Source organism: Dasypus novemcinctus, chromosome 17 (genome assembly GCF_030445035.2).
Source record: "Dasypus novemcinctus isolate mDasNov1 chromosome 17, mDasNov1.1.hap2, whole genome shotgun sequence".
Classification (NCBI taxonomy): Eukaryota; Metazoa; Chordata; class Mammalia; order Cingulata; family Dasypodidae; genus Dasypus; species Dasypus novemcinctus.
In genome coordinates, this window is record NC_080689.1 from 593,497 (window position 1) to 617,954 (window position 24,458).

The following is a 24,458-nucleotide window of genomic DNA, read 5'->3' on the forward strand; positions in this document are numbered from 1 at the left end:
CGCCCGACGCCGACGCAGGGGCGGGGCCCCGCCTCCGGAAGCGGCGGCCTTCAGCGGCGCAGGCGCGGCGCGGCGCCCAATCCCAGGGCGCGGGGGGCGGGCTCGGCGGGCCGGAGCCAACCGCGGCGCCCTGCCCGTCCCGCCCCTCCCCGCCTCCGACTGGAGGGTTTCAAATCCGCGGGAGCCAATGAGCGCGGCGGGCGCGGGCGCGCGGGCTGCGGGGCGGCCTGGGAGGAGAAACCGCCGCGCAGGAGCCATGGTGCGGCCGGGGGCCGCCGGCGCCGTGGGTGAGTCCCCCGCGAGCCCTGCCCCGCGTCCTCTCTCTCGCCTGCCTGCCCCGCTCCCCGCGGCGTTTCCGCCCAGGCCCGGCGCCGGCCCCCCGGGTCACGCCAGGTCCCCCCGTCATCAGCATCCCGGGGTCAATGCCAGACCCCGTCGTCTGCGCCCCCGGGTCACGCCAGGTCCCCCCGTCATCAGCATCCCGGGGTCAATGCCAGGCCCCCGCCATCTGCGCCCCGGATCAATGCCAGGCCCCGTCATCAGCACCCCCGGGTCACACCAGACCCCCGCCATCTGCACCCCGGGTCACTGTCTGGCCCCTCGTCATCAGCATCCCTGGGTCACGCCAGGCCCCCGCCATCTGCGCCCCTGGGTCACACCAGACCCCCATCGTCTGCGCCCCCGGGTCACAGCCTGGCCCCCCGTCATCTGCGTCCCGGGGTCACAGCCTGGCCCCCCGTCATCTGCGCCCCTCGGGTCACGGCCCTGCCTCTGCGCTTCCAGCCAGCCTTTGACAGCTGCGGAGGGGTGGGGGGTGGGGTCCCTGCTCCAGCGCGGAGCCCTGGCCTCCAGCGCGGAGCCCTGGCCTCCAGCCTCGCCAGCCCGCAGCAGCCTGGGGCTGACGGGCAAGCCTGCAGCATCCCACGCCCCCGCCTTGGGCCTGGGCTGGAGCCCCTTCTGCTCTCCCTCAGGGCAAACCCCAAGGCACCCAGGGGTTTGAAAATGCCTCGCCTCCTTCGTCCTTATTTCCAAATGAAACCATGTCAGCGGTTGTGGGTAAAAAAATCTTCATTCCTGTCAAAAGACATCACTAAAGACCAGGCCTGGCCCTCCAGCTCAGGTGGGCCAGTAGCAGAACTTCTTGCAAAGCAGAGTAGTTACAGCCTAGAGCAGCAGCTACGGGCAAGGGCTCTGCACCAGACAAACCCAGTTTCAAATCCTGGCGCTGCACATGTTGGCTGGGTAGCCTTGGGCAAGGTATTTACTCTCCCTAAATTTCTGCCTGTAAAATACCTCAAAGCATTGTGGTGAGGTCTAATAAAGTAATGTAAGCCTAAGGAGCTTAGTGTAGGGCCTGACGTAGCTCAGTACTAATTTGAAAGCAAATTTATAGAACTACGGACTTTATAATTATATGGTCCACAGCCAAAATTATTGCAGAGAAGTGTCACCTTTTAGAATATAAATGAACTGATGACAAGCCCACGCTAAAGTTCTGTTGTTTGTTCGCACACCTGTTCTGCAGAGGAACGACAGAGAAAGCTCCAGGAGTACCTGGCAGCCAAGGGGAAGCTGAAGTGCCACAACACCAAGTGAGTGTGCCTACCCACAGTTTGCAGGCTTGGTGGCCCAGTTGCCAAGAGCAGCTTAAAGCCCTTTCAAAGCATCGCCCTTTTGCTTGCTTCTACTCAGACTGCACTGGGATCCTATGAGAGCTCAAAAAGGACATTTCCGTCCAGGCAGGACAGAACCCCTGGCAGCACCTGGTCCATTGTGAGGGACTCCGCAGGACGGAGGGGAGGCCGGCAGGATTGCAGCCCGTGTTGGAAGCCTTTCCTGGGAAAGTGGTTCTTGTGAAGGCGATTCTGGTCACGTTGCTGAACAGCCCTGGTTCTGGCGTTTCTCCTAAGAGGAGAGCTGTGCCGAGTCCTTGGTAGCAGCCCTTTCTCCTCCAGCTGAACGGTGCGCTTGTCCTTGAGGCAGGCTGGCCGCTTCCCTCTCATGTTGGCCGCCCTAGCTTCGCACTCGTGTTTCTTCTACCCACTTGGGTTTCTAAACTCTTATTTGAAAATGAACTTTTACGTTAGCTTTTACCCTTTTAGTTTCTTTTTACCTTGGGTTTTTATTCAACTCTGTTTCCCGGATTGAGTGAATGTAATTTATTAATTCAACAAATAATTATTTAGTACCTAAAACATAACTTTCCTTCTTGGTGCTGGAGACATGGTGAGGACAGGACAGGCCTCTGCCCTGCCAGCACTCGGGTTCCGATGGGAAAAGACTTCCGTGAGCAGGACCAGAGTCCCTGTGGGCCTGGCTGCTGGTTTTGGTCCTTGAAGACCGAATCCTTTAAATTCTCCATCCTCCCCTTTTTGTATTTTCTGTCTCACCAGCAAGATTTCATAGATGTCCCTGGTTTTTTAATTATACCACTTTTTCCCCCTGAGAATTCACTATTTGAAGATACATAAACTAAGGAATTTTTTTAAAATTAGCAGTTCCTTATCTTATTTTACATTATACCTCAATGCCCAGCTCATTGTGTGATCAGGGAATGATATTTGAATTAATTAATAAAACTATGCAAATATGAAGAAACACATATACTTTATAAATATTAGAACTATGATTAAGTATTGGATATTTCTGGAAAGGTGGGTAAAGCAGTGATAGTTTGCCAGAGGGGAATATGGGACAAAAGGAGGGCTGGTAGGAGACTTTTTATTGGATATAATTTTGAATTACTTTATCATGTAACTTAAAAGTCTATCTACAGTAAGTTTTAATTACTGTTTCCCAAGCCTTGCTGATCTTTGGTACTAAGGGTTAATTTTATTATCTTTTATAGGCCTTATCTAAAAGCCAAGAATAATTGCCCAAATCCAGCACCTTCTAAATCTGTAAGTAGAAATTAATGTTTTAAGAAATATCCTATTTGGAACCATAATTAGTAATAAAAATAAAGATACTGGCAACCTAAAGAACATGTATTACAAAGATATTTCTCATAAATACAAGTAGTTTGTTTTAATAAAAGACAGAATCATTTTTGAGGACAGCATTTAAGAACCTCGGGTGGACTCGGTCCTCTAGCTGCTGAGGGGCCTTGCCTGTTTCTGCTTGCCTGAGGGCGTTGGCACCTTGGGTGGCCTCGGAGGCGGCTCCTGCCGGCACCCGCCTTCCACAGGTGAGGCAGCTGAGTCACTCATGGGATAAGTAACGCCCAAAGATGGCAGAGCTAGGAAGTGACAGAGCCACGGGCCTGCGCTCCTGACCTTGCCCGGCTGCCGTGAAGCTCGCTGGCTCTGGTCGTTCAGTAAGGGCAGCGGCAGTGGACTCCAAACCCCGGGTGTCCTGACTGGAGCCCCTTCAGCCGGACTGTGCATAGAGCGGTAGAGGGTCCTAAGGTACCTAAGGATTAAGTTGGAGGAATTTATCTCCTGAAAGGGCCATAAATTCTTCATCTGCAATAAAATAGTCAATTAAAAGTCCCACTTTACTTGTTCAATGCACTTTATTTTTTAGAGTAGTTTTAGTTTTACAGAAAAATTGAGCAGAAAATACAGGGCGTTGCCTGTACACACCCCACCCCACTCCACACACAGTTCCCCTGTTATCACCATCTTGTGTAGTGATGAGCCGATAGCGACAGTGTTGTTACCCAAAATCCACATTTACATCAGGGCTTACCCTTTGTGTCATGCGTAAGGTCACAGTTCCACCAGGACAGAACTCATGCAGAATCGTTTCACTGCCTAAAAACCCCCCGCTCTCCCTAAACCACCCTGGCTGCCACTGACGTTCTGATGGTCTCGATAGCTTTGCCTTTTCCAGAACGTCATCTAATTGGAATCAGACAGCATGCAGCCTTTTTAGATGCCCCCTTTCACTTAGCAGGATGCACTCAAGTTTCCTCCATGAATTGCCTTTGCTCCCGTGTCAAAGATGAGTTGGCTCTATCTGTGTGGGTCTACTCCTGGGCCCTCTATCCTGTATCCTGTATCTACATGTCTCTTCTTCCACCACACTGTCTTTTAATCACCTTAGCTTTTAGTGAGTCTTGAAGTCAGGTAGTCAGTACCTTTGACTTAGTTCTTCAGTATTGTGCTTGCTATTCTGGGTCTTTGCCTTTCCTTATAATTTTAGAATCAGCTTGTTGAATCCACAAAATAACTTGCCAGGATTTTGATGGGGATTGCATTGAATCCATAGGTCAAGTTGGGAAGAATTAATATCTCAATAATAGTAAGTCTTCCTAGCTTAAGTAAATGGAATCTCCATTTACTTAGATCTTCACTGATTTCTTTCAGCAGAGTTTTGTAGTATTCCTCGTATAGGTCTTATACATATTTCGTTAGGTTTAACAAATTTCATTTTATTTGGTGATAATATAAATGGTGGTGTGCTTTTAATTGACAATCACTAATGACAAGCATGTTTTCTGAGAATAAAGACAGTTTTATTTCTCGCTTCCCAATCTGTATAGCTTTTATTTCCTTTCCTTTCCTCATCTTATCACATTCACTAGAACTTCCAGTACTATGTTGAATCAGTTGTGAGAAGGGACATCCTTGTCTTGCGTCTTGTTCCTGATCTTCAGGAGAAAGCACGCAGTTTCTCATCAAGTGTGATATTGGCTATAGATTTTTTCGTAGATGTTCTTTATCAAATTAAGGAAGTTCCCCTCTATTCCTAGTTTGCTAAATCATGAATAGGTATTGAATTTTGTCAAATGTTTTTCTACATCTATTGATATGATCATATGATTTTCCTTCTTTAGCCTATTGATGAGATGGATTTTATTAATTGATTTTCCAATGTTGAACCAAGATTGTATATCTGGAATAAATACCCCTTTGTCATGATGTATAATTCTTTTTATACATTGTTGGATTTTACTTGCTAATATTTTATTGAGGATTTTATATCTATGTTTGTGAGAGATATTGGTCTGTAAGAAAGGTGCAGAGAGAATATTTAAAGAAATAATGGCTAGAAACTTTGCAAATTTTCTGACAGAGGGTGTGGAAACCTCCCACCATCATAGTGGATTATGTGTTCTGATGTTGGGTGGAAGTCAGAACGTGTAAGCGATGAACTTAGATATTTAGCTGAGGATATTTGCAAGCTGTGTGGAAGGTGTAGCCTGGCGTCTCCTTGCAGCTTATAGTACAAGGCAAGAAGCAAGGAATAGGTTGAGAACTGAACTCTTAAGCATAAAGAAACCAGAAATTGATGGTTTGGAAAATTCTGAGCTTATACAGATAGGATACTCTGAGACTAAGGACAGCAATGTCTCCATCAGGGACTTCCCTGAGTTTTTGTGAAGCGAGTCCCCAGAGGACAGGGCTCCACGGGGGGTTACCAGAACGTGAATCCAGTCAGCCATTTCAGTGGCGTCAGGCCTGGGGGTACAGTTACCCAGGATCTGTGGAAAGTCCTGTTATCCAAAACAACCTGCTTAAACTGCATGCAAAGCTGATGAGATCTTTGCAAAACTTGTATGAGCAGAACCACTGCCAGCCTAGACTAAGAGAAACAGAGAAGGGTCAAACTGAAGGACGAATGACTTCAAGGGCAGATCCAAGGAGGCCAAGGTCTGGACCAAGAAGGGCTCGGGCCAAGAGAGTGGCCCACCCATGCGTGTGGGAAGGGTAGGTCCACCCCTGGGCTGGGAGTGGGCAGGCCATCTCCCCTGGTGCTTTACAAAGGCAGTATTAAAAAAAAAAATTAGTGCACTAGCACAAAGTAGGGGGAACTTGTTGGGAGGTACTCTAACATAAGCTTATTATGTGTGTATCTCTTCAGAGCCCTAAAAGGACACTTCTTTGGGATGTAGAGGGCCTTCAGCAAGCATTTGTTCCATTGCAGCAAATTCGGGTTCTAAACGACTTTTTGTATGTTCACTGCATCTCTTTTTAATTCTATCAAGCTAAAAGATCTGATATACTTCTGGTAGACATGCACATTATGAAAATAACCTTTGAGTGAGCCTTTCTTTACTTTCTCAGGATTGAAATTTCTTAAATTATAGTCTAACTAAAATAATTTTTTCTGGCATAAAGAAGATTTTTTATTATAATTTTAAAAACAGTAAACTATTGTCATGAATTTGCTTTTTTTAATATTTTTCTTTGTATTTTCAGAATATTAAACCGAAAAAGTATGTTTCTAACCATATTGCTTTGCCTGTCAAAGCTACAAGGCCCATCAGCATCAAACTCCAGCCCAGACCTGCCCATATCACAGGGCCCCAGAAGCCAAAGTTGGATCCACCAAAACTTCTGGGCAAAAGGCTAACTTCAGGATGTGTTTCTTCTGACCCAAGCTGTAATCAGCAACAGCATGAAAACAGATCATCCACTCTGGAACTATCAGGAAAACTTGTCGGGCCACTTAATGTACAGGAATCAAAAACTACCAAGCAGCAGGTGGCAGACCAAGGAAATGCTAAATGTATAGGCTCTGTGGGCAATATCCGTGTTGGAAATGAATCCCTGGGTAGCCTTCTCACAGAGATAAACAAAGAGAACCTGCCCCAGACCCTGTCAGACTCTAAGAAGAAGCCCGATCCTGAACTGAGCACTGTAAGTAAGCCAAAGGCTCGCTCTTATAATCCAGCCGAAAGCAGTTTGGCTCCTAAACAAGTCTTGGGCAAAAGCTCAATGAATAGTGCTATTCTGAAAGACAGAGTTAATAAACAATTTTCTGGGAAAACACAAATCAGGATTCTACCAGAAAAGTCACAGCAACTCTCTAGAGGAGCAGATCTTGCAAGACCAGGAGAAAAGCCCCGAAGAACAGTTCCCTCGAGCTTTGTTCAGAGCCTTGGTAGGACTCAGGCATCGCAGAAACCAGTGGCCAAGGGCCAAGACGTGAAGGTTAATTGGGGTAACCGTGAAAGACCGAGGGACACTGAGGGACAGTCACGTACTGTTCCTGAACAGAAAGCAAAACCCACCAAGCCCAGCACTCACCCCAGTTTGCTTCAGGGAGGAAATGATGATGCACATCCACACGTTAACCAAGCTCAGAGGTCCACTCAGCCTTGCTTTAGGCCCCGGACATCAGGTGTGCTGCAGAAATCAGGAGCCATTAGCCAGAGGCCTCGCTGGCCGGTTGGCACCCCTAGCATTAGAGCAAACGGAGCCAAGGGGAGTACAGCCAACAATGGCCTTCAACAGAACGCGCAGACTTTAGACCCCAGATTAAAAAAGGGTGTTCCCCAAAGCCATTTTCTGAACAGGGCAGCTCCCAAAACTCAGGCTAGTGTCACAACCGTAAATAAAAGAAGAGTCTCCGATGAGACCCAAACGCATCCAGCTATTAAAAAGAAGGCAACAGCAGAGAATCGAAGGTACTTTGCTTTTATTCCAAATTCTTTTGCAGCTTGAAATGAGTAGACAAATTGACCGTCAGAAATACTCAGTCAGGATATAGGACATAAATAGCAAACAACCTGAGTAGTTGTTCGCTAAAACCTGGGGAAAAAAGATTTGAAGCAAATAAAGAATGTTAAGATCTATGACTTTCTGCATGCTTGAAATAGCTCATTTTTAAATAAATTGAAGCACAGAGGATGGGTGAGTAAAAAATGGAATTGCCACAATAGAATTCGTGTTCGAGGAATATCGTGCAGGGGCTGAGTAGGTGAGGACACGGCAAGTTAGGAGGAGCTAGCGAGGAGATCACGGCAACCAGGAGAGGGAAGGCGGTGGTCCCTTGCTGGGCCCTGTGGTGGCGTTTTGGGAGGTAAGCTCGGAAGGGGAGGAGCGGCAGGTTCAAAGCCAGAGTTCAGTAGAGTCGGGTAGTAAAATTGGGTCTCAGGTTGCAGGGCATTAATATTAAACGGGAAGCTTGAAACTGAGCCAGAGGATCACAGACACATCTCGTAAGGGGGCAAACCAAAGGAAAGTAAGGAGGTCACTGATAAGGGTGAAAGGAGCAGATAAGATTAGATGGCGGATGCCGCAGCCTGGAGTGTGTGTGTTGGGGGGGTGTTTCTCAGCATACAACCCTGAGCACCACTGGCAAGCTCTCGCCCTCCTGAAGAGGCGGAAAGTGAACAACTCAATTCAGGGTGTCCAGCTGAGGGGCGCTGGGTGGCTTCTTTAGGAGGCTGGCAGAGGTGCTGTCTGAGGGAGCGGCAGTGGCTTCTGAGCCAAGACATAAGGCTGAGAAAAGATGAGAGACAAGGAGGACGAGCCTCTGGGGAGCAAGAAAGCTGCATGACAGACCCTTACCTGGGGACAGGGAGGCCCGGGCGCACGTCAGGCAGCAGTGCGCTGTCCTGGACGGTGCAGTAGTACAGAGGAGAGAGTGGACGTTGTCCCCGGGGCTCGGGTGCCTGCAGCAAGCGGGACACGGGGACACAGTTGTCTGGTGCATGTCAAGTGTAGAGAGAAAACTACGGCATGAGGTCCTGGGAGTGGAAGGACGGCTAAGGAGACAGGAAGAGGGTTGGAACTGGGAGGACGCACATGCCAGGTGTTTCTAGTGTCAAGGAGATAAATGAGGCCAACAGAAGCTGGGGTTTGGGGGTGGGGGTGACTGCCAAGTTGCTGAGCGGATTTTTGAAGGCACTGGAACTGTTTTGTGTCTCGATTGTAGTGATGGTTACACAACTTCATAGATTTGTGAAAATTCACAGAACTACACACTGAAAGTTGGGTTGTGCTGTAGGTTGCTGAACACCTGTGTGCCAGGCTGTGCTAGGTTCTGGGCATCCAGTGGGAGACAAGACAAGGTTTCTGCCTTCCTGCAACTGGCGCCCCAGGGGGCAAGACAGAAAATGAACACATGATTCTTGGAGACAAGGCAGGACAGAGAGAGAATCACCTCTTTGGGGAGGTGGCATTTCAGCAGGGGACTGACGCCTGAAAGCGCAAGGCGCCCCGACAGGAACGAGACAGGGGTGAGGTTGGAGAGGCAGGCAGGAGCCAGATTATTCTGTGCCTTCCAGCTGTGGAAAACACTGAGTCTTATTCCAAGAGTCAGAGGAAGTCCCAGGCAGTGACAGGATCTGATTTACATGTTCAAGGTCGCCCTGGCTTTTGCCCAAAGAATGAATTTAGTAAAGTGTAGGTGGAAGCAAGGAGAAGAATTAGGAGGCTTCTGCAGCATTTGGGCAGAAGGAGACACAGACTAGGAATGGTGGTAGTGGAGAGAGACAGATGGACAGGATGTGTCTGCTGTAGGGAAAGGAAAGGAACTACTCAAAGGCAACTCCTAGTTTGAGGCCCTACAGCTGGGTGGATTGGGGTGCTCTTTACCAAGGTAGGAAAGATTGCTTAGGAATAGATTTGAAGATGAAAATCAAGAGCTTTGCTTTGGATTATATTAAATGTTAGGTACCTTGACATCAGCTTGACAATACCAACTAGACATCAGCTTGACGATACCAACTAGGCAGAGGGTTTTATATGAAGTTTGGAGTTCCAGGGGGGATCTGGGCTGAAAATGTGCATTTACACGTCGTCAGTATGTGGTTGTTGCTGTGGAGAGCCTCCATGCCCAGACACCTGGGTCTGCGTGTCGTGGTGCCTCCCCCAGCAGCAGACATGGAGCAGATCCACGCTTAGAACCGGGCACCACCGCAGGCCAGCTACTCAAGGAAAGAGCCCTGGCGTCGTTGATCTAGTTTAGGAAAGGAGCGCGCGTGGTCAGGAGAGGGCTAAGGAATGGGTGAAGTGGGTTGCTGCGAGCCACCGAGGCCCTTCTGAGGGCAGCGTGCTGGTTGGTGAGTCTGGTTAAGTGGCAGAGAAAAAGCTTCTGGTAGAAGAAATGGAGTACTGAGTCAGTGGTCCAAGAGGCAGAGGGGATGGCTCGGGAAAGCCAGTGTCACAGGTAGCATGCAAGGAAAATGAAAATTTTCAGAAAGAAGGAATGAAGAACAAGCAAGAAGTTGGGTTTGGAGCCCAGATGCTGCCCCCTGCAGTCCTGGGGCTCCAGGCGCCTGCCCACAAGGGTGGGCAGCCCAGCTTTGTCATTTGCAGATTGCTTGGTGTTCTTTGCCTGAAACTGAAGGTCTTCAGTGATAGTCAATCTAGAGGCTTGACTGTGAAAACTAAAATTAGTCTCTCCCCCCACCCCATCCTACCCTTTGATTGCTTTACAGGAAACAGCTGCAAGAATGGCAGAAGTCTAAGGGGAAAATCTATAAACGGCCTCCTATGGAACTTGAAGCAAAAAGAAAAGTAATAGAGAAAATGAACAGCTCATTCTGGAAGAGCATTCAACAAGAAGAGGAAGAGAAGAAAGCGCAGCTTGAACTGTCCAGTAAGATCCACAGCACGCTGACAGGATGCCTGCAGCTCATCGAGGAGGTGAGTGAGGAGGGTGCCTCCTAGGTTACATGCCCCCCGCATGGCTAAGTAGAGCTCAGCGATTCTTTCACTATAAACCGTACTATCAAGAGCATGCACCTGGTGGGTCTTGCTTGTCAGGCACTGCTGTGAGCACTTTACTTGTAAATAATTTAATGACTGCCACTCTCCCCACAAATGAAACAGGCCAGGGAAGTTGGGGTTCTAACCCCAACGGTCTAGCTCCAGGGGAACCTAAAAGAACTTTGCCTTCATCGTGTGTCAAGGTCCAGAGAGTCAGCCCTGGGCATTTCGAGTATGAAGCTGAAGTCAGAGGCAAGGTCATGTGTGAAGTCGATTGCTCTAAATACTCTGGGGAGCTATAAGTGATGCCTAAATTATACTTGAATTCTCAGATAAGAATAAAGTATATGCAAGGCAAAGGTATGATTCTTAGGTGATTCCCTCAAGGAAAACTACGTTAATTAAAAATGATGGAGTGGATGTGGTTCAAGTGGTTGAGTGCCAGCTTCCCACACACAAAGTCCCAGGTTCAATCCCCAGCCCCCAGCACCTCAAAAAAAAAAAGAGACGGAGCAGACCTCTCTACTAATGCCCCTGCCGGAAACAAGCCCTGTTCTGTCCTCTGGCTGACAACATCAGACAAGACCATGGACAAAAACAGAAAACTTCGGTTAAACGCTGTTTTTCCTTTGTAGAATTCAGCTTCACTTCCTTTGTTTTCATTTCTTTCTCTTTTAGAACCTTTTTTAATGGTTGCATCTCTAACAATGCAGGTTAATGACCAGCATTTGTCCCTGTATCCCTGATACACTTACACACACTTACATTCTTACAATCCTGGGAGGTGCCCACTGTTGCAATTACCTTCCAGATAGTTTCATGCATGTATATACAGACTAGGTGCTCTAAGAAACTAGTATATAGTTGCTTTTTGTGAGCTGCAGTTATCTTATTTCAGATTTTTATGTATGTTCTTGACTATCTTTACTTATATTCTCGTAGTATCAGGATCCTGGTTTTGTCAAATCAATTATGTATTTTCCTTTTTTCCTGTACTCTGAAAACAGTTTGTACAACTTGAGAATTAGCTTGTTCTTTGATTGTTTGGTAGAACTTGCCCATAAAATCCTCTGGACCATGCTTCTTTCGGGGGTTAGTTTTATGTGCACCTTTTCCATTTCTTCGATCGTCATTGATCTATTTAGGTTTTCTTGTTTCTTCTTGAGTCAATTTTAGTAATTTGTTTTTGCATCCTTTTTTAAAAACCAGACTTTCCAAAGATATCTCTATTTATAAATTTTCTAAAAAGCCATCATTTGGTTTTTATTATTTTTTCTCTTAACATTCATCTTTGCACCTATTTTTATGTTTTTTCTTTTTCCAGCTTTTTTAGTTGAAAGCGCAGGTCATTTGTGTCCATCCTTAATTTTTTATGCATATATTTAATGCTAGAGATTTGCCTCTGGGTTTCTCTCTGGTCTTATTCCTTGGATTTGAGTAGGGCTTGTCAGAGTCAAGTCAGAAAGGCAGGCGCCTTCCAGGCAGGTCCACAGGAAGACTGTAACGTGGGAGTTGGCTGCACACTCCTCTGGCGGTTCCCTAGAAGCAGACACTGAGGCAGGGGTTTGTATGAACAGAATCTATCAGGAAGAGGTTCCCCGAAAGCTGTTTGGGAAGGGCCCGGGAAGGGAAGCACCCAAGCAGAGTCCTGCAGGGAGCTCTAGGGAAAGCACGAGCCACCCTTCTCCAAGCTGTCCAGGTCAGGGCAAGGGCAGGAGTTGGCAGTCATTGGTCATGCTTGTCCCTGGGTCCTGAGAGCCCTGACACAGACAAAGAGGTGCAGGTGGAGGTGCAGGAGGGAGAGGGCAGCAGCCGGGGCACAGAGAGGTAGAGGGGCTCAGGCTGGCCAAGCAGATGGGGCCTGAGGCAGCAGCACCCACAGGGCCCAGGGAAATGCTTGGGGTGTCAGAGCTAGAAGCTCAGCCTGGAGCAGACCTGCCTCTCAAGGGTCTCGGAGGCGTGTTTGGGCTGCCAGTGCAGAAGCAGGGAGTCCCTTCACCTTCCCAGAGCAGAGCCACAGGTGTTTGGAGCTGGGGACAAGAGCGCAACAGTGGGCATATGTCCTCCTTGCTGTTCATGTCTAGATATTTTAACATGTCCACTGTGAGTTCTTCTTTAACACAAGAGTTGTCTTAGAATAGGGTGTAATTTCCAGATGGGTCATTTTGTGGTGTTGTTTCTGGCTCCCTGTTAGCTTCCAGGTAGGTCGTTGTGGCTGTGAGTGTGTCCTGAATGTGTTATGCTTGATGGGATTTGTTCGTTCACTTGATCCGCTGTTACTGAAAGAAAGTGTCAGATTCACTCACTGGCGCTGTGTTTATTGATTGAGAATTTATCTTTGTATTTCTGTCAACTTTTACTTTATATATTTCAAAGGTTTGTTGTTAAGTACATAAAGATTCATGATTTATTTTGATCTCTATTTTGTCTGATTTTAATCATGCCACACCTGCTTTTTGTTGTTGCTGTTAGTATTTGTACGATAAATCTTCTTCCATCCTTTTATTGTTAATTCTTTCCAGACTGTTTTAATTTTAGGTAGATCTCTTATGAATGCATATAATTGAACTTTTTTAACAAAGTCTCAAACTCTGCTTTTAAAAAGCTAAGTTAGCCCATACACTTTGGTAATACCAAAACTCATTGAAATGTACAACTAAAATGTACAACTATATTTTATTATGTATAAACCTCAACCTCGGTAAAGACTTAAAAAGTTCAAAAATTAATGACCAGGCTGATTTCTTATACCTGCCAGGAGAGTAACAATGAGACGATAATAATTACCTCTGGGCATTTCCTTTTTTCCAGGGTATATTTTCTAATGAAGTGTTTACCATATTGTCTAGTATTCCTGAGGCTGAAAAATTTGCAAAATTCTGGATCTGCAAAGCAAAATTGTTGGCACGAAAAGGCACCTTTGATGTCATTGGTCTGTACGAAGAGGCAATTAGAAATGGGGCAACCGTGAGTATCATCTGTCTTGGGTGGCAACGTCTTGAAAATCCTCTTTCACGTGGGTTCCTGTTGTTTGCAGTATGGCTGTTATATGGTGCGATGTAAAGTTCCACACATAATATGAAGTGCCGTCTGCCTTTTATGAACATTATGGATTAAAGTGTTACTTGGGGCATCTCCCCGATATCCCTGTGTGCCTGTCAGCCCCCTCCATGCAGAGTTTCCTGGGATGGGGAGTCGTTATTCCAATTTCTGCCCATGTCCATTTATTTTGTTATTCTTGAAGGAGAAAAAGGCTTTTCTCAGTGTTCCATCATCCTGAAGCAGCTGGATTGATAGAATGGTGGGATGGCCTTTTGAAGACTCAGTTATTGGTGGTAATACCTTGCAGGGCTGGTGCAGTGTTCTCCAGGAGGCTGTGTGTGTCTAAATCAGCATCCACTCTATGGTGCTGTTTCTCCCATGGCCAGGATTCATGGTCCAGAAACAGCAGGAGGCTCTGTGATAGGTCCAGCCTGCTGCGCAAGCTGCACTACTACTTGGGCCATATGATCCAGCAGATCCAATGGTGCTGGAAGTTTTGGTGGCAAATAGAGATGCTGTCTGGAGCCTTTGGCAGGCCCCTATAGGAGAATCACAACGCAGGCCCTTAGGATCTTGGAACAAAGCCCTGCCATCCTCTGCAGACAGCTACTCTCCTTTTGAGAAACAGCTTTTGGCCTATTACTGGGCCTTAGTAGAGACTGAACGTTTAACTGTGGACCACCAAATTACCATGAGGCCTGAGTTGACAATGAGCTGGTATTGTCTGACCCACCAACCATAACGTTGGGCGTGCACAGCAGCACTCCACCATAAAGTGGAAGTGGTGTATATGAGACAGGGCTTGAGCGGGTCCTGAAGGCACAAGTAAGTCACGTGAGGAAGTGGCCCAGATGTCCGTGGTCACCACCCCTGCCACGCTACCTTCTCCTTCCCAGCCCACAGCGTTGGCCCCTTGGGGAGTCCCTTATAATCAGTTGACTGAGGAACAGAAAACTCAGGCCTGGTTTACAGATGGCTCTGCATGATATGCGGGTACCACCTGGAAGTGGACAGCTGCAGCACTGCAGCCCCTTTATGGGACATCCCTGAAGGACAGTGGTGAGGGCGAATCCTCCCATTGTGCTGAACTTCAAGCAGTGCACCTGGTTGTTCATTTTGTGTGGAAGGAGAAAGGGCCAGAGGTGCATTTGAACACTGATTCATGGGCTGTTGCCAGTGGTTTGGCAGGATGGTCAGGGACTTGGAAAGAACATGATTGGAAAATTGGTGACAAAGACATCTGGGGAAGAGGTATGTGGATAGACCTTTCTGAGTGGGCAAAAACCATGAAAACATTTGTGTCCCATGTGAATGCTTACCAGAGGGTGACTTCAGCAGGGGAAGATTTTAATAATCAAGTGGATAAGATGACCTGCTCTGTGGCTGATGCTTAGCCTCTTTCCCCAACCACTCCTGTCATTGCCCCGTGGGCTCATGAACAAAGTGGCCATGGAGGCAGGGATGGGGGTTATGCATGGGCTAAGCAACATGGACTTCCCCTTACCAAGGCTGACTTGGCTACAGCCACTGCTGAGGCCTAATCTGCCAGCAGCAGAGACCCACACTCAGCCCCCGATACGGCACCGTTCCTCGAGGTGACCAGCCTGCTACCTGGTGGCAGGTTGACTACACTGGACCACTTCCACCATGGAAGGGGCAGTGATTTGTTTTAACTGGAATAGACACATACTCTGGTATGGGTTTGCATTCCCTACATGCAATGCTTCTTCCAAAACTACAATCCATGGACTTACCAAATGTTCTATATACCACCATGGCATTCCACACAGAAGCAGATACACAGGGAGAGTAAGTACTCCATAGGCATGGCCCTGGGAAGAGAGATGAGCCTGATAGTCTACAGCTGACCTTGTGAAGAGAGCAGAGCAGTTGAGCCCAGAAAGAAACGAGCTCTAGGGAGAGAGACAAGCTCTATGCCAGCCTACAGCTGAGATCAGAAGAAGCTGGGTCCCTGGAGCTTTAAGAGGAAGGAAGAAGGCTGAACCCTCACAGACGTGGCCCACCATCTTGCTTCAACACATGGCAACAGACTGGGTGAGAAAGTACCTCTTATAGTACCTTGAGTTGGACTCTTTAGGGCCTGGAACTGTAAGCTTCTACCCCAAATAAACACCCTTTATAAAAGCCAACAGAGTTCTGGGTCCTTGCATCAGCACCCTTGGCTGACTAGTACATTCAGGGACAAGAGGGTCTCATGATTTGAAGGAGAAAGGAAGAAGTGACCTATGGGCAGGATTTTGTTCTGTTTGAACAAGTAAAGCAGAAGCCATGGCACACCTCCAGATGCCCATCTTGGAGAAAGGAGCCAAAGATGATATGACAAAGGACTACACCACACTGTTTACTAGAAATAGACAATGAAAGGTGTGATGAATGGATGAATGCAAAAACAGGCCACTCAGCCAGTGAGCACATCAGATCCTCACACCATGGATTGGATGACAGGTCAACTGAGAGCATGTCTGGAACTTGAAAGAAGAATCAGTGAGGGACGCAGACTTGGCTCAATGGATAGAGCGTCTGCCTACCACATGGGAGGTCCAAGGTTCAAACCTAGGGCCTCCTGACCCGTGTGGTGAGCTGGCCCATGCACAGTGTTGATGCACACAAGGAGTGCCGTGCCATGCAGGGGTGCACCCCACGTAGAGGAGGCCCATGCACAAGGAGTGCACCCCGTAAGGAGAACTGCCCAGTGCCAAAAAAGTGCAGCCTGCCCAGGGTGGCACCGCACACACGGAGAGCTGACACAGCAAGATGACGCAACAAAAGGACACATATTCCCAGTGCCCCTGACAAGAATACAGGTAGACACAGAAGAACACACAGTGAATGGACACAGAGAGCAGACAATTGGGGGGTGGGGAAGGGGAGAGAAATTGAAAAAATAAAAAAGAATCAGTGAGAAGGTCTCAAAAGAGCTAAAACCTCTAATATTAAAACAGACCTAGAAAAGAAGGTCTGGGAAATAGAGAAGAAGGTGTGCCCTCCTGGAGGGAAAAAAAATGTTCTCAGGTCTCAAAAAAGCTGGAACAAACGTTTGATGAAGATGAACTGTAAACCCTTGAGAAAGTTGTTCTCAGGAGAGCCAGCCCCTGTGGCGAGACCCAGAATTTGGAGCAGATGTCCTGCAGTGCCCAACCTCCAGATGCAATTCTCCAGCTCACCTCCTGCCCTCACTTCTCCTCAAAATGTGTGAGAAGAAGAGAAGCAGCCCTTCTCCTTGGGAGCTGGGAGCCTCAGCTCAGTCCTGGTGTTCTGCTAGAGAACACAGACAGTTCACAGAAAACCAACATCAGACAAGGCCACTAAATGACCATGGTGGACCAAGGCACACAAAAGTGCATCTGATCATGTGTGGCCATGGGCAAAGTGGGAACATTGTCCCAGTCTCTGGAAGTGACTGCTGTTTCTATACCAGTTGCTGCCATGGCTTTGCACTAGTCTGACTTCCCACAAGGTAAGATTTATTAACGTGACAACTGTAGAATTATTTCTGCTTTCTGGAAGCACATAATCTGAGCAAGCCTATGCTTCCATTAACCTACCGCAAATCAATTAGAAATGCAAATCCTAGTATAAGGCCCTTCTCACACCTTCTTAATCAAACACCCCAAGGTTCCATGGAGTACTTGTTCTCTTGCTGAATGGAGTAATAAATCCAATTTTGTCAAACTTAAAAAAAAAAAATTACGTAGAAAACAGGGTTACAAATAAACCATTATAGAATCAGTTTTCTTAGTCCACTGAGTGTATCTCAGCATTATTGTAGAAATATGAACTTATGGAATATAATAATATAGTTATAGCATACCATCAATATGCAGTACTTATAAAATCATACTTTACCATAAAGAACCTAAAAATATTTTAAACCCATCACATCAATATCCACAAGTCATCCAAGCCATCACATGAAATAACCGATGATTCTAAAAAGTCTCTGTATAATGTTTTACTACAAAAACTATCAAATAGATTTATGACTCTTTTCACTTAAATAACTTTCTATGTCATTACATATTCTATAGTACCTTTTTCCATGGTTTTTCAAAATCAAATAGTTCATTTAGGTTTATACGAAAAAATATCAGTCCTCTGCCTCCCACGTGCCACATGCCAGAGCAAACTTGCTTTGATATTGGCCTCCGTAGCTTCAGATCACGTGCTTATCCTGCTTTCAGGTTTAGACACGACCTGTGGGCTTCTACACGTGTGTGGACACACATGACTGCTGGGGGAGGGCGTGTGCGACATGCTGTGATTGCTTGGCCTTTTGTGCACAACTATCTACTTCTCCCGAAATTACTTCTTTTCTGGTTATTCTTTTGCTTAATTTTCTGAGTCCTTATCATATAAGTAATTCTCTAATTATCGAAATTTCTCAATACTTTCAAAACATCAGCTACTCTGTTGAATTCTTTTTCTTGGAGACCTGCCCCCCCAGAGTCGTCTTGTGTTCTTTGCCGGTTGCCATCCTTGGATACCGTTGCACCATCACCCTCAGATTCCATTTATAGCCCTCCTGACCCGGGCATGTCCCACTGCCCAGAGGCTGTCTTCCTCCTTCTTGGTTTATTCCCTCATTTTGGCAGAGTACATCCTCTAGTAGCTTCATAGATTTGCACTTGGGAGGTAAAATTGGTAGCTTGGCTAGGTAAAGAATTCTAGGTTAGAAACCATTTCTCAGAATTTTAGTACATGGCTCCAATATGGGAAAGTCTGAAGTCATTCTAATTATTGACCCTTGTGTTTGGTTGGTTTTTTTCTCTAGGGTAACCTGAAGGATTCCCCATCCCCCCACCCCAGCTACCCTGACCTTTTGCTAAGATGTACTGTGGCATGGTCTGGCTTCCTCTTACCTTGTGGCCTGTTCAGTTCTGGAATGTTTTCTTAGGGCCAGCATTGGTGATTTCCTTCCCTGCAGTTTCTCTCTCTGGAATTCCATTATTTTGACAGTGGGCCTGTTGGACTTATTCTCTAATTTTCTTTTTATCTTCTATTTTCTGTCTGTCTTTTGCTAAAGGGTTTCCTACAATGTGTCTTCTAACTTTTCTATTGAGTTTTTGAGTTTTTCATTTGTCATATTTTTTTTATTTCCAAGAGTCCTGTTTTAATTTTTTTTACATATAGTCTGTTATTTCTTGGTTGCAGTATCTTTCATCTCTTAAAATATTAACAATAGGTGTTTGTTTTTTAAGTTTTCTTCTTCCTGCATTATCTGTTTCTTCTCCAAAGCTTTACTTTTCTTTCTCTCTTTTTTATTGGTGTCATTTCATTCTTTATTATTCATTAAGGGCTTTACTCAGGTACAGGTGAAAATGGGTTATTTACCTATATTTAAAAGTGAGCTTGAAAAAGCCTATCAAAAACTCAGACCCATGGAAGAGGCGTCACCTGACCCAGCTGTAATCTGGCTGAGGGAACTGGTTGGAAACCCTCAGTATCAGTATCTTTAGGTCTTTCCTCTTAGCCTGGTCGGGTTCCCAAGAGCAGATTCTTCCACTCGCCTTTCCTGGCGCTATAAACCAGGCCACTGTGTTGTGGAGGGAAGGATGCTGGGAGCCCTGGCCTTCAGCATGCACCCCCGCCCCAGCCTTGCCTGGTGCCCCCCAGGTCGGGAGAATAGGGCGAAGTCAGGGTGCAGAGCTGCAACGCCTGGCGCGTGGATGGGGCTCAGGGATGGTGGGTGGCCTTGGGAGTCCAGGTGTGCACGCGTCTGCTGCGGCAAGCCTGCCGCTGGCGCCAGAGCCTGTCTGGGCCTCGGGGTGCCTGGCGCTGTCTCCAGCCCACTGCGGCCAGCATCCGCTCGCGAGTCTCTCCTCGGCCTCCTCTCCTTGTGCCGTCAGCTTCCGGAATCCTGGTGCCATGCCTTCCCTCCAGTTCTCCTGTCCTTTGTGGGTTACCTTCTACTACCTCAGTAGTTTCAAGAGGGAGTAGAAATAAATGTTTATTCAATTAACCGTCTTTCACCAAAAGTCGGTAAAAATGCAAAGTACATTTGATGAATGCTATATGTAATTCAGGCTCTTTGCAGCGTGTTCTGTTCATATATAAAGCATAGATCTATTTTAGATTTTGTAAGACTGTATGAGTAGCTTTTCTTTTATGCTATATTGTCATTTTTTATCTATTATTTATTTGGTAGAATCCTCCAAATACAATGATCTGTGAGAAAGTACAGTACACTTTATGATGTCCTGCTTCTAGGTGTGGTTTACCTAATTTCAGAAAGGGAGGCTATCTCAGATAATTTTATCAGAAAATTACTTTTTTATAAAGTTTTTTTTTTTAAGGCCAAATTGCTAAGTTATGTTATAAAATAAAAAAAGAAAGAAGGAAAAACTTGCCCAAAATCCTAACAAAAGTTGTATTTGCATGGTAGGATTATAAATGACTTCCTCTTCTGGCTTGACCGTTTTTTTTGGTATGTTTTTTTCTGTTTTCAATTTTTCTGTAACGAGGCATGTGACTCTTTTAATAAAAACTTGGGTAACACTAAAAGTGTATGGGGTTTTTCTCTGTGGCTAGCTTTACATCTTTGGGTCAAAATGCATCTTCAGTGTGATCATGTGAATCTATAAGAAAATGGAATTTGATTTAGAGAAATTTCATTAAAGACAACTTTCCATAAACACATCTTCATTCAAGTCCAGTGTGTCAGCCTTTAATGAACACTTTCCCATGATGTTATATATCTGAAACTTTGTGTCATTTATAGCTAGACAAGAGTTTTTTAAAAAGCTCACGTGATGTAATCAAAGTCCCTTGGATCGTTTCCGTGACTGTCTTTGGTACTGCTCATGTATTTTCTTCCTTCCAGCCAATACAAGAGTTGCGGGAAGTTGTCCTTAATATTTTGCAAGACCCAAACAGAACCACAGAAGGTACCGTTATTTTTGTATTTAAATTCATTCCTTCTAGCTGTGCAAAAAAAGTCATCCAAGGACACAAAGGAAAAAGGAAAAGAATCATAAGTCCCCTAAAATGCCTCTTCTCAATTTCCATGGCCTGGCCCTGTCAGCTACCGGCCACAGCAAATTTCTTTCTATTATTACAAGTTAGTGTCCTGGCCAACCTGGACAAAGCCTCTTTCCACCAGCAGCACCCAGACTAGAGTCTCCCTGGAGCCCTGGGTGGGGAATCAAATGGCTCTTATCAGAAGAGAGCAGGGCACTGTGTGGGTTGCATGAAGTTTACTCATAAACCCACCAACACTACACGTCTAAATTTATGCCGTCCCTTTACAAATGGCTTTTCCCTTGGTTTCCTGTTGCTGGCATTGGCGGGCACCCATGGAACACTCTTCTTTGAGAAATACTGAGCCAGCACCATGGGTGGCACCTTTTAATGGCTAAAAATACTTGCTATATGAATTGAAAGAATAAGTTACATTTAGAAGATAAAGCATTATTTTTATTATCTTAGAAGATAAATCTTATTCCTTAAAGAGCAAATTTAATTTTGAGGAACAACCAAGGCATTTGGAATTCCAGCCAAATAGCCCGTTGCTCTGGGGAACAGGTATGGAGTGGACGTGCTCAGCGGTAGACCTTTGGCTGGAGATCTTTGGCTACGGTGTATGGCCATGGTCTTCAAAGGGATGGAAAGAAGCAGCAGGGAATCCAGCCTCCACCCGCCGGCCCTCTGGCCTCTCTCGGTCTCGGCCCCCAGCTGCAGTGTCTGCCTGCCTTGGCCTGCACTCCCTCCTTTTGTTTTGGTCATTGTTGATGGAGTACCATGAAAATTGCACTTTCCACCGCTGTCCACGGTGAAGGCCTTGTGCTCATCCCAGCGGGGGAAGTGCACGTGAGTCAGCTCCAGCTGAGTCCAGACAAGCGGTCCAAGGTCAGGTCGGCGGGCAGAGACCCCGCAAGTCCAGGGCAGCTCTCGAGAGTAAGACGTGAGGGGTGTGTTTGGGGAATGGAAGGTGTTTCAGGGACCCTCCTCCAGGGCAAGGAGGCCCACAGCTACCTGGAGTGCCGCTCTGATGCAGCAAGGCGTTGCTGCAGAGCTTAGCTGGACAGAGTCCTTGTTCCGTTTACAGAGCCCTCAAGCATCACCAGGAACTACTGTACATGTTACTCTTTCATTTGGTTGATTTTCAGCTTGTTAAATTGCTAAACCTTACTTTCCTTCTTGGCCTTGCATCCATGGGAATTAATCTCTCATTCTCACTCTGTAGTTGCTGAGACCAATACAACATCAGTGGAAGAGCTGGCCGAGAGGAGGGAATCTGGGAAATCTTGCCTTTGTCCAAACGAGAGGGAACAGGTTACAGCAACACCCCGAGTAACCAAGGCAGAGCAGGACGGTCACGCCGGCATCAAGTTCCAGGTCGCCCCGGTCCCTCGGTAAGCCGTTCGGAGCGGTCTGTGTTCCAGAGCCAGAGGACGGCGGCTCGCGGGGCCTTGTGCTCATGGGGGCCGGGCAGCTCAGTCCATCTTGGAGCCCAAGGAAGGAGCTAGGGTGCGGGGAGCTCGGGGCCCCCAGGAGGACTTCCCACGCCCCTCACCTGGCAGGGCCTGGCTCTGAGGAAGGTGCTGCTGGGGCAGGGGTGCTAGCGAGGTGGGTTCAGCACCCCCTCCTGGAGTTGCCCCCACCACACCTTTGTCCTGTGCATGCAGGTCCTGCCTTCCTTTCCTGTCAACACTGTGGGGGGCCCCGGGGGCACGGGGGACAAGATGTCCTGAGCAAGGGCAGCCTCTGTAGCTGTGAGGGGATAACAAACAGCCCTGTGAGAACAGGGAGGGCAGCCGGTAGACAGGGTCAGCAGTGCTCGTGTACTGATCGTCAGGGTGTCGGCGTCATTTCTAAACCACTGACGCAGCATCACCCTGCTCTGTCCACGATCGTTCTCACACAGATGAAGGCAGGCAGTGACCCAAAGACCACCTCCTGCTGGCCTGGCACTTACTCTGAGCGCCGTCCAGCCGGCGAGTGCTCGCGTGACCGAGGCTAAAGTCCCGTGGTTTTGTGCACGGGGCCTCACTCACTGCGCGGAGGGTCTGCAGCCAGCCCTCCAGGCTGCGCTTTCTCACGATGCATTCAGGTTTACCAGAAAAAGGCCCACTTTGTCCCAGTTTTAGTTTGTGGCTTCATCTTTAAAGAGGTTCTGTGAATAATTTCTGTCAAAGTTAGAAAGAATCTGAGGCTTCATCAGTCAACCCCACCTGGTGATAGGCCTGATTTCCTCAAAACCCTTCAAACAAACTCCAACTCCAAGTAGCGGACTTTAAATAAAACCACACTTCATCCCGTAACTCCCTGTGCTTACAGCTTCTAAGAGCAAACAGACAGCACCCCGTTCATTCTGGACGCAGGTGAGAGCCGAACTAGACATAGCTCTTGTGGCAGCCTATGTTGAAATGTCTGTTGTGTTTACTACGGAATAAGAAACAAAGAATAATAAGCACGATTCAAAAGAAGCTATAGGATTCTGAGTGGATTTCTTGCTATCTCCTAGAATAAATGGAATGCCAGAAGTGCAGGACATGAAGCTCATCACGCCCGTACGGCGCTCGGCGAGGATTGAGCGAGCAGCGTCCCGCTACCCAGAAATGCTGCAGGAGCACGATTTAGTGGTGGCTTCCCTAGATGAGCTGCTGGAGATGGAAGAGGCCGAGTGTTTCATAGTCCGTAAAAATGAGGCTTTGCCTGTAACGTTTCAGATCCTTGAGCTTCTCGATGCTTAGAACATTTTCTGGTATTTCAAAGCCTCCATGAGATAAGAAATGCCCTTATCTGGGGAACCTGGAAAAGAATGTACAATGAAGAGGCATCACGGATGCAGATTATTGGCTCTCAGGACTTGGAAAGCGATTCCCTGGGCCCACGCTCACACTTAGACCCCAACGGGAATGAACGTCTGGTATACTTAAGACTGTGGCTTGCCGCAGTTTCACAGTGTACATAAATTTCACATTATTGAATATTTATTATCCATCCCACAGGTATGGTAAAAATGTGCGCTTCGTTGGTCTACTTTAATCCCAGCATGGTTTTTCTGTCACCAGGCCAGTGCCACAAGAGGGCTAAGTTTCACTTCCGCATCCAGCTCAGCAAAGAAGGCAAGGCCTTGCGGCTTGAGCGCTGAGGCTGGTGGCGCCTGGAACCCCCAGACCGTCTGGTCAAATCCCCTCGTTTTACAGGTGCTCTTGGGCCGTGCCTTGGGGTTTCCTCTGACGTGCCCTGCAGTGTTCCTGAGCTGAGGAGAAATTCCCGTCCTTTCCATACAGCGTCCTCTAACGGAACAAACGCCCAACTCAGGGCGGTCATCTGACTTCACATCCAAGCCTGTTTCCATTGCTCTCTAGATGTGCTTAAGTAGAGCTGAATGGGGGAGAGGGCGTGGGGCTACTTGCCTCTTCACTCCAGCTCTTTGCTGTGCTAGGGAGACTGGCCTGGGAAGGAAGCACGCTCCTCCTGGAAACTGCCATTAGAAAGGTAAACCAGCATCATTATGTAAATATAATGTATAGAAAAACAGTCAACACGTTTTTAATTCTAGCTTTCTCAATATTTAAGTTTTATGTAAAAAAAAAAATAAATTTTATTAGTCTTTTATGGTTCCTGCTTTTTCATTTCTCTTATTTATGTAGGAAACTGACAATAGTTTGGCCTCAAGAGTTCAGGCTTTGCCTGGGGAAACACCAATAAGCTATCCATGAGGCCTCAAAGTAAGTTTCCATTCCTTGGAGAGCTTAATTCAGAAACTTGATTTTTTCAGTGGGAGGGAAGCGGCTCCCTCTCTCAGGGCTCCTAAAACTGAGCTATGAAGCCATGTCCGTAGACTTCAGGAAGAAATTGGATGGTCACAGCAGCCAAATGCAGCAGTCCACACGGGCAGCCCTTTCCTCTCCTTTGGACAGACTCACCTGAGAAACCAAACAATGCCCAGAGGGCTCCTTGGAGACTCAAAATGAAAGATTCAGAATTGCAGGCCAAGAGCACACGCAGGGACGCCCTCGCCCTAGGCGCCATTCCACGCCTCCGTGGCGTATCCGTCCG

The 24,458-nt window shown here is 47.1% G+C and overlaps 1 protein-coding gene across 1 annotated transcript; it reads left to right on the forward strand.

The window, feature by feature from the left end:
* The first annotated feature begins 201 nt into the window (after positions 1–201).
* Positions 202–24,014, forward strand: CKAP2L (cytoskeleton associated protein 2 like). The gene is made up of 9 exons (XM_004475735.5): positions 202–287; positions 1,526–1,592; positions 2,849–2,900; positions 6,147–7,357; positions 10,118–10,325; positions 13,200–13,355; positions 20,272–20,335; positions 21,634–21,802; positions 22,915–24,014. Exons 1-9 carry the CDS (start codon positions 257–259, stop codon positions 23,141–23,143), a joined length of 2,187 nt encoding a protein of 728 aa, XP_004475792.3. The 5' UTR covers positions 202–256; the 3' UTR covers positions 23,144–24,014.
* Positions 24,015–24,458: the final 444 nt, after the last annotated feature.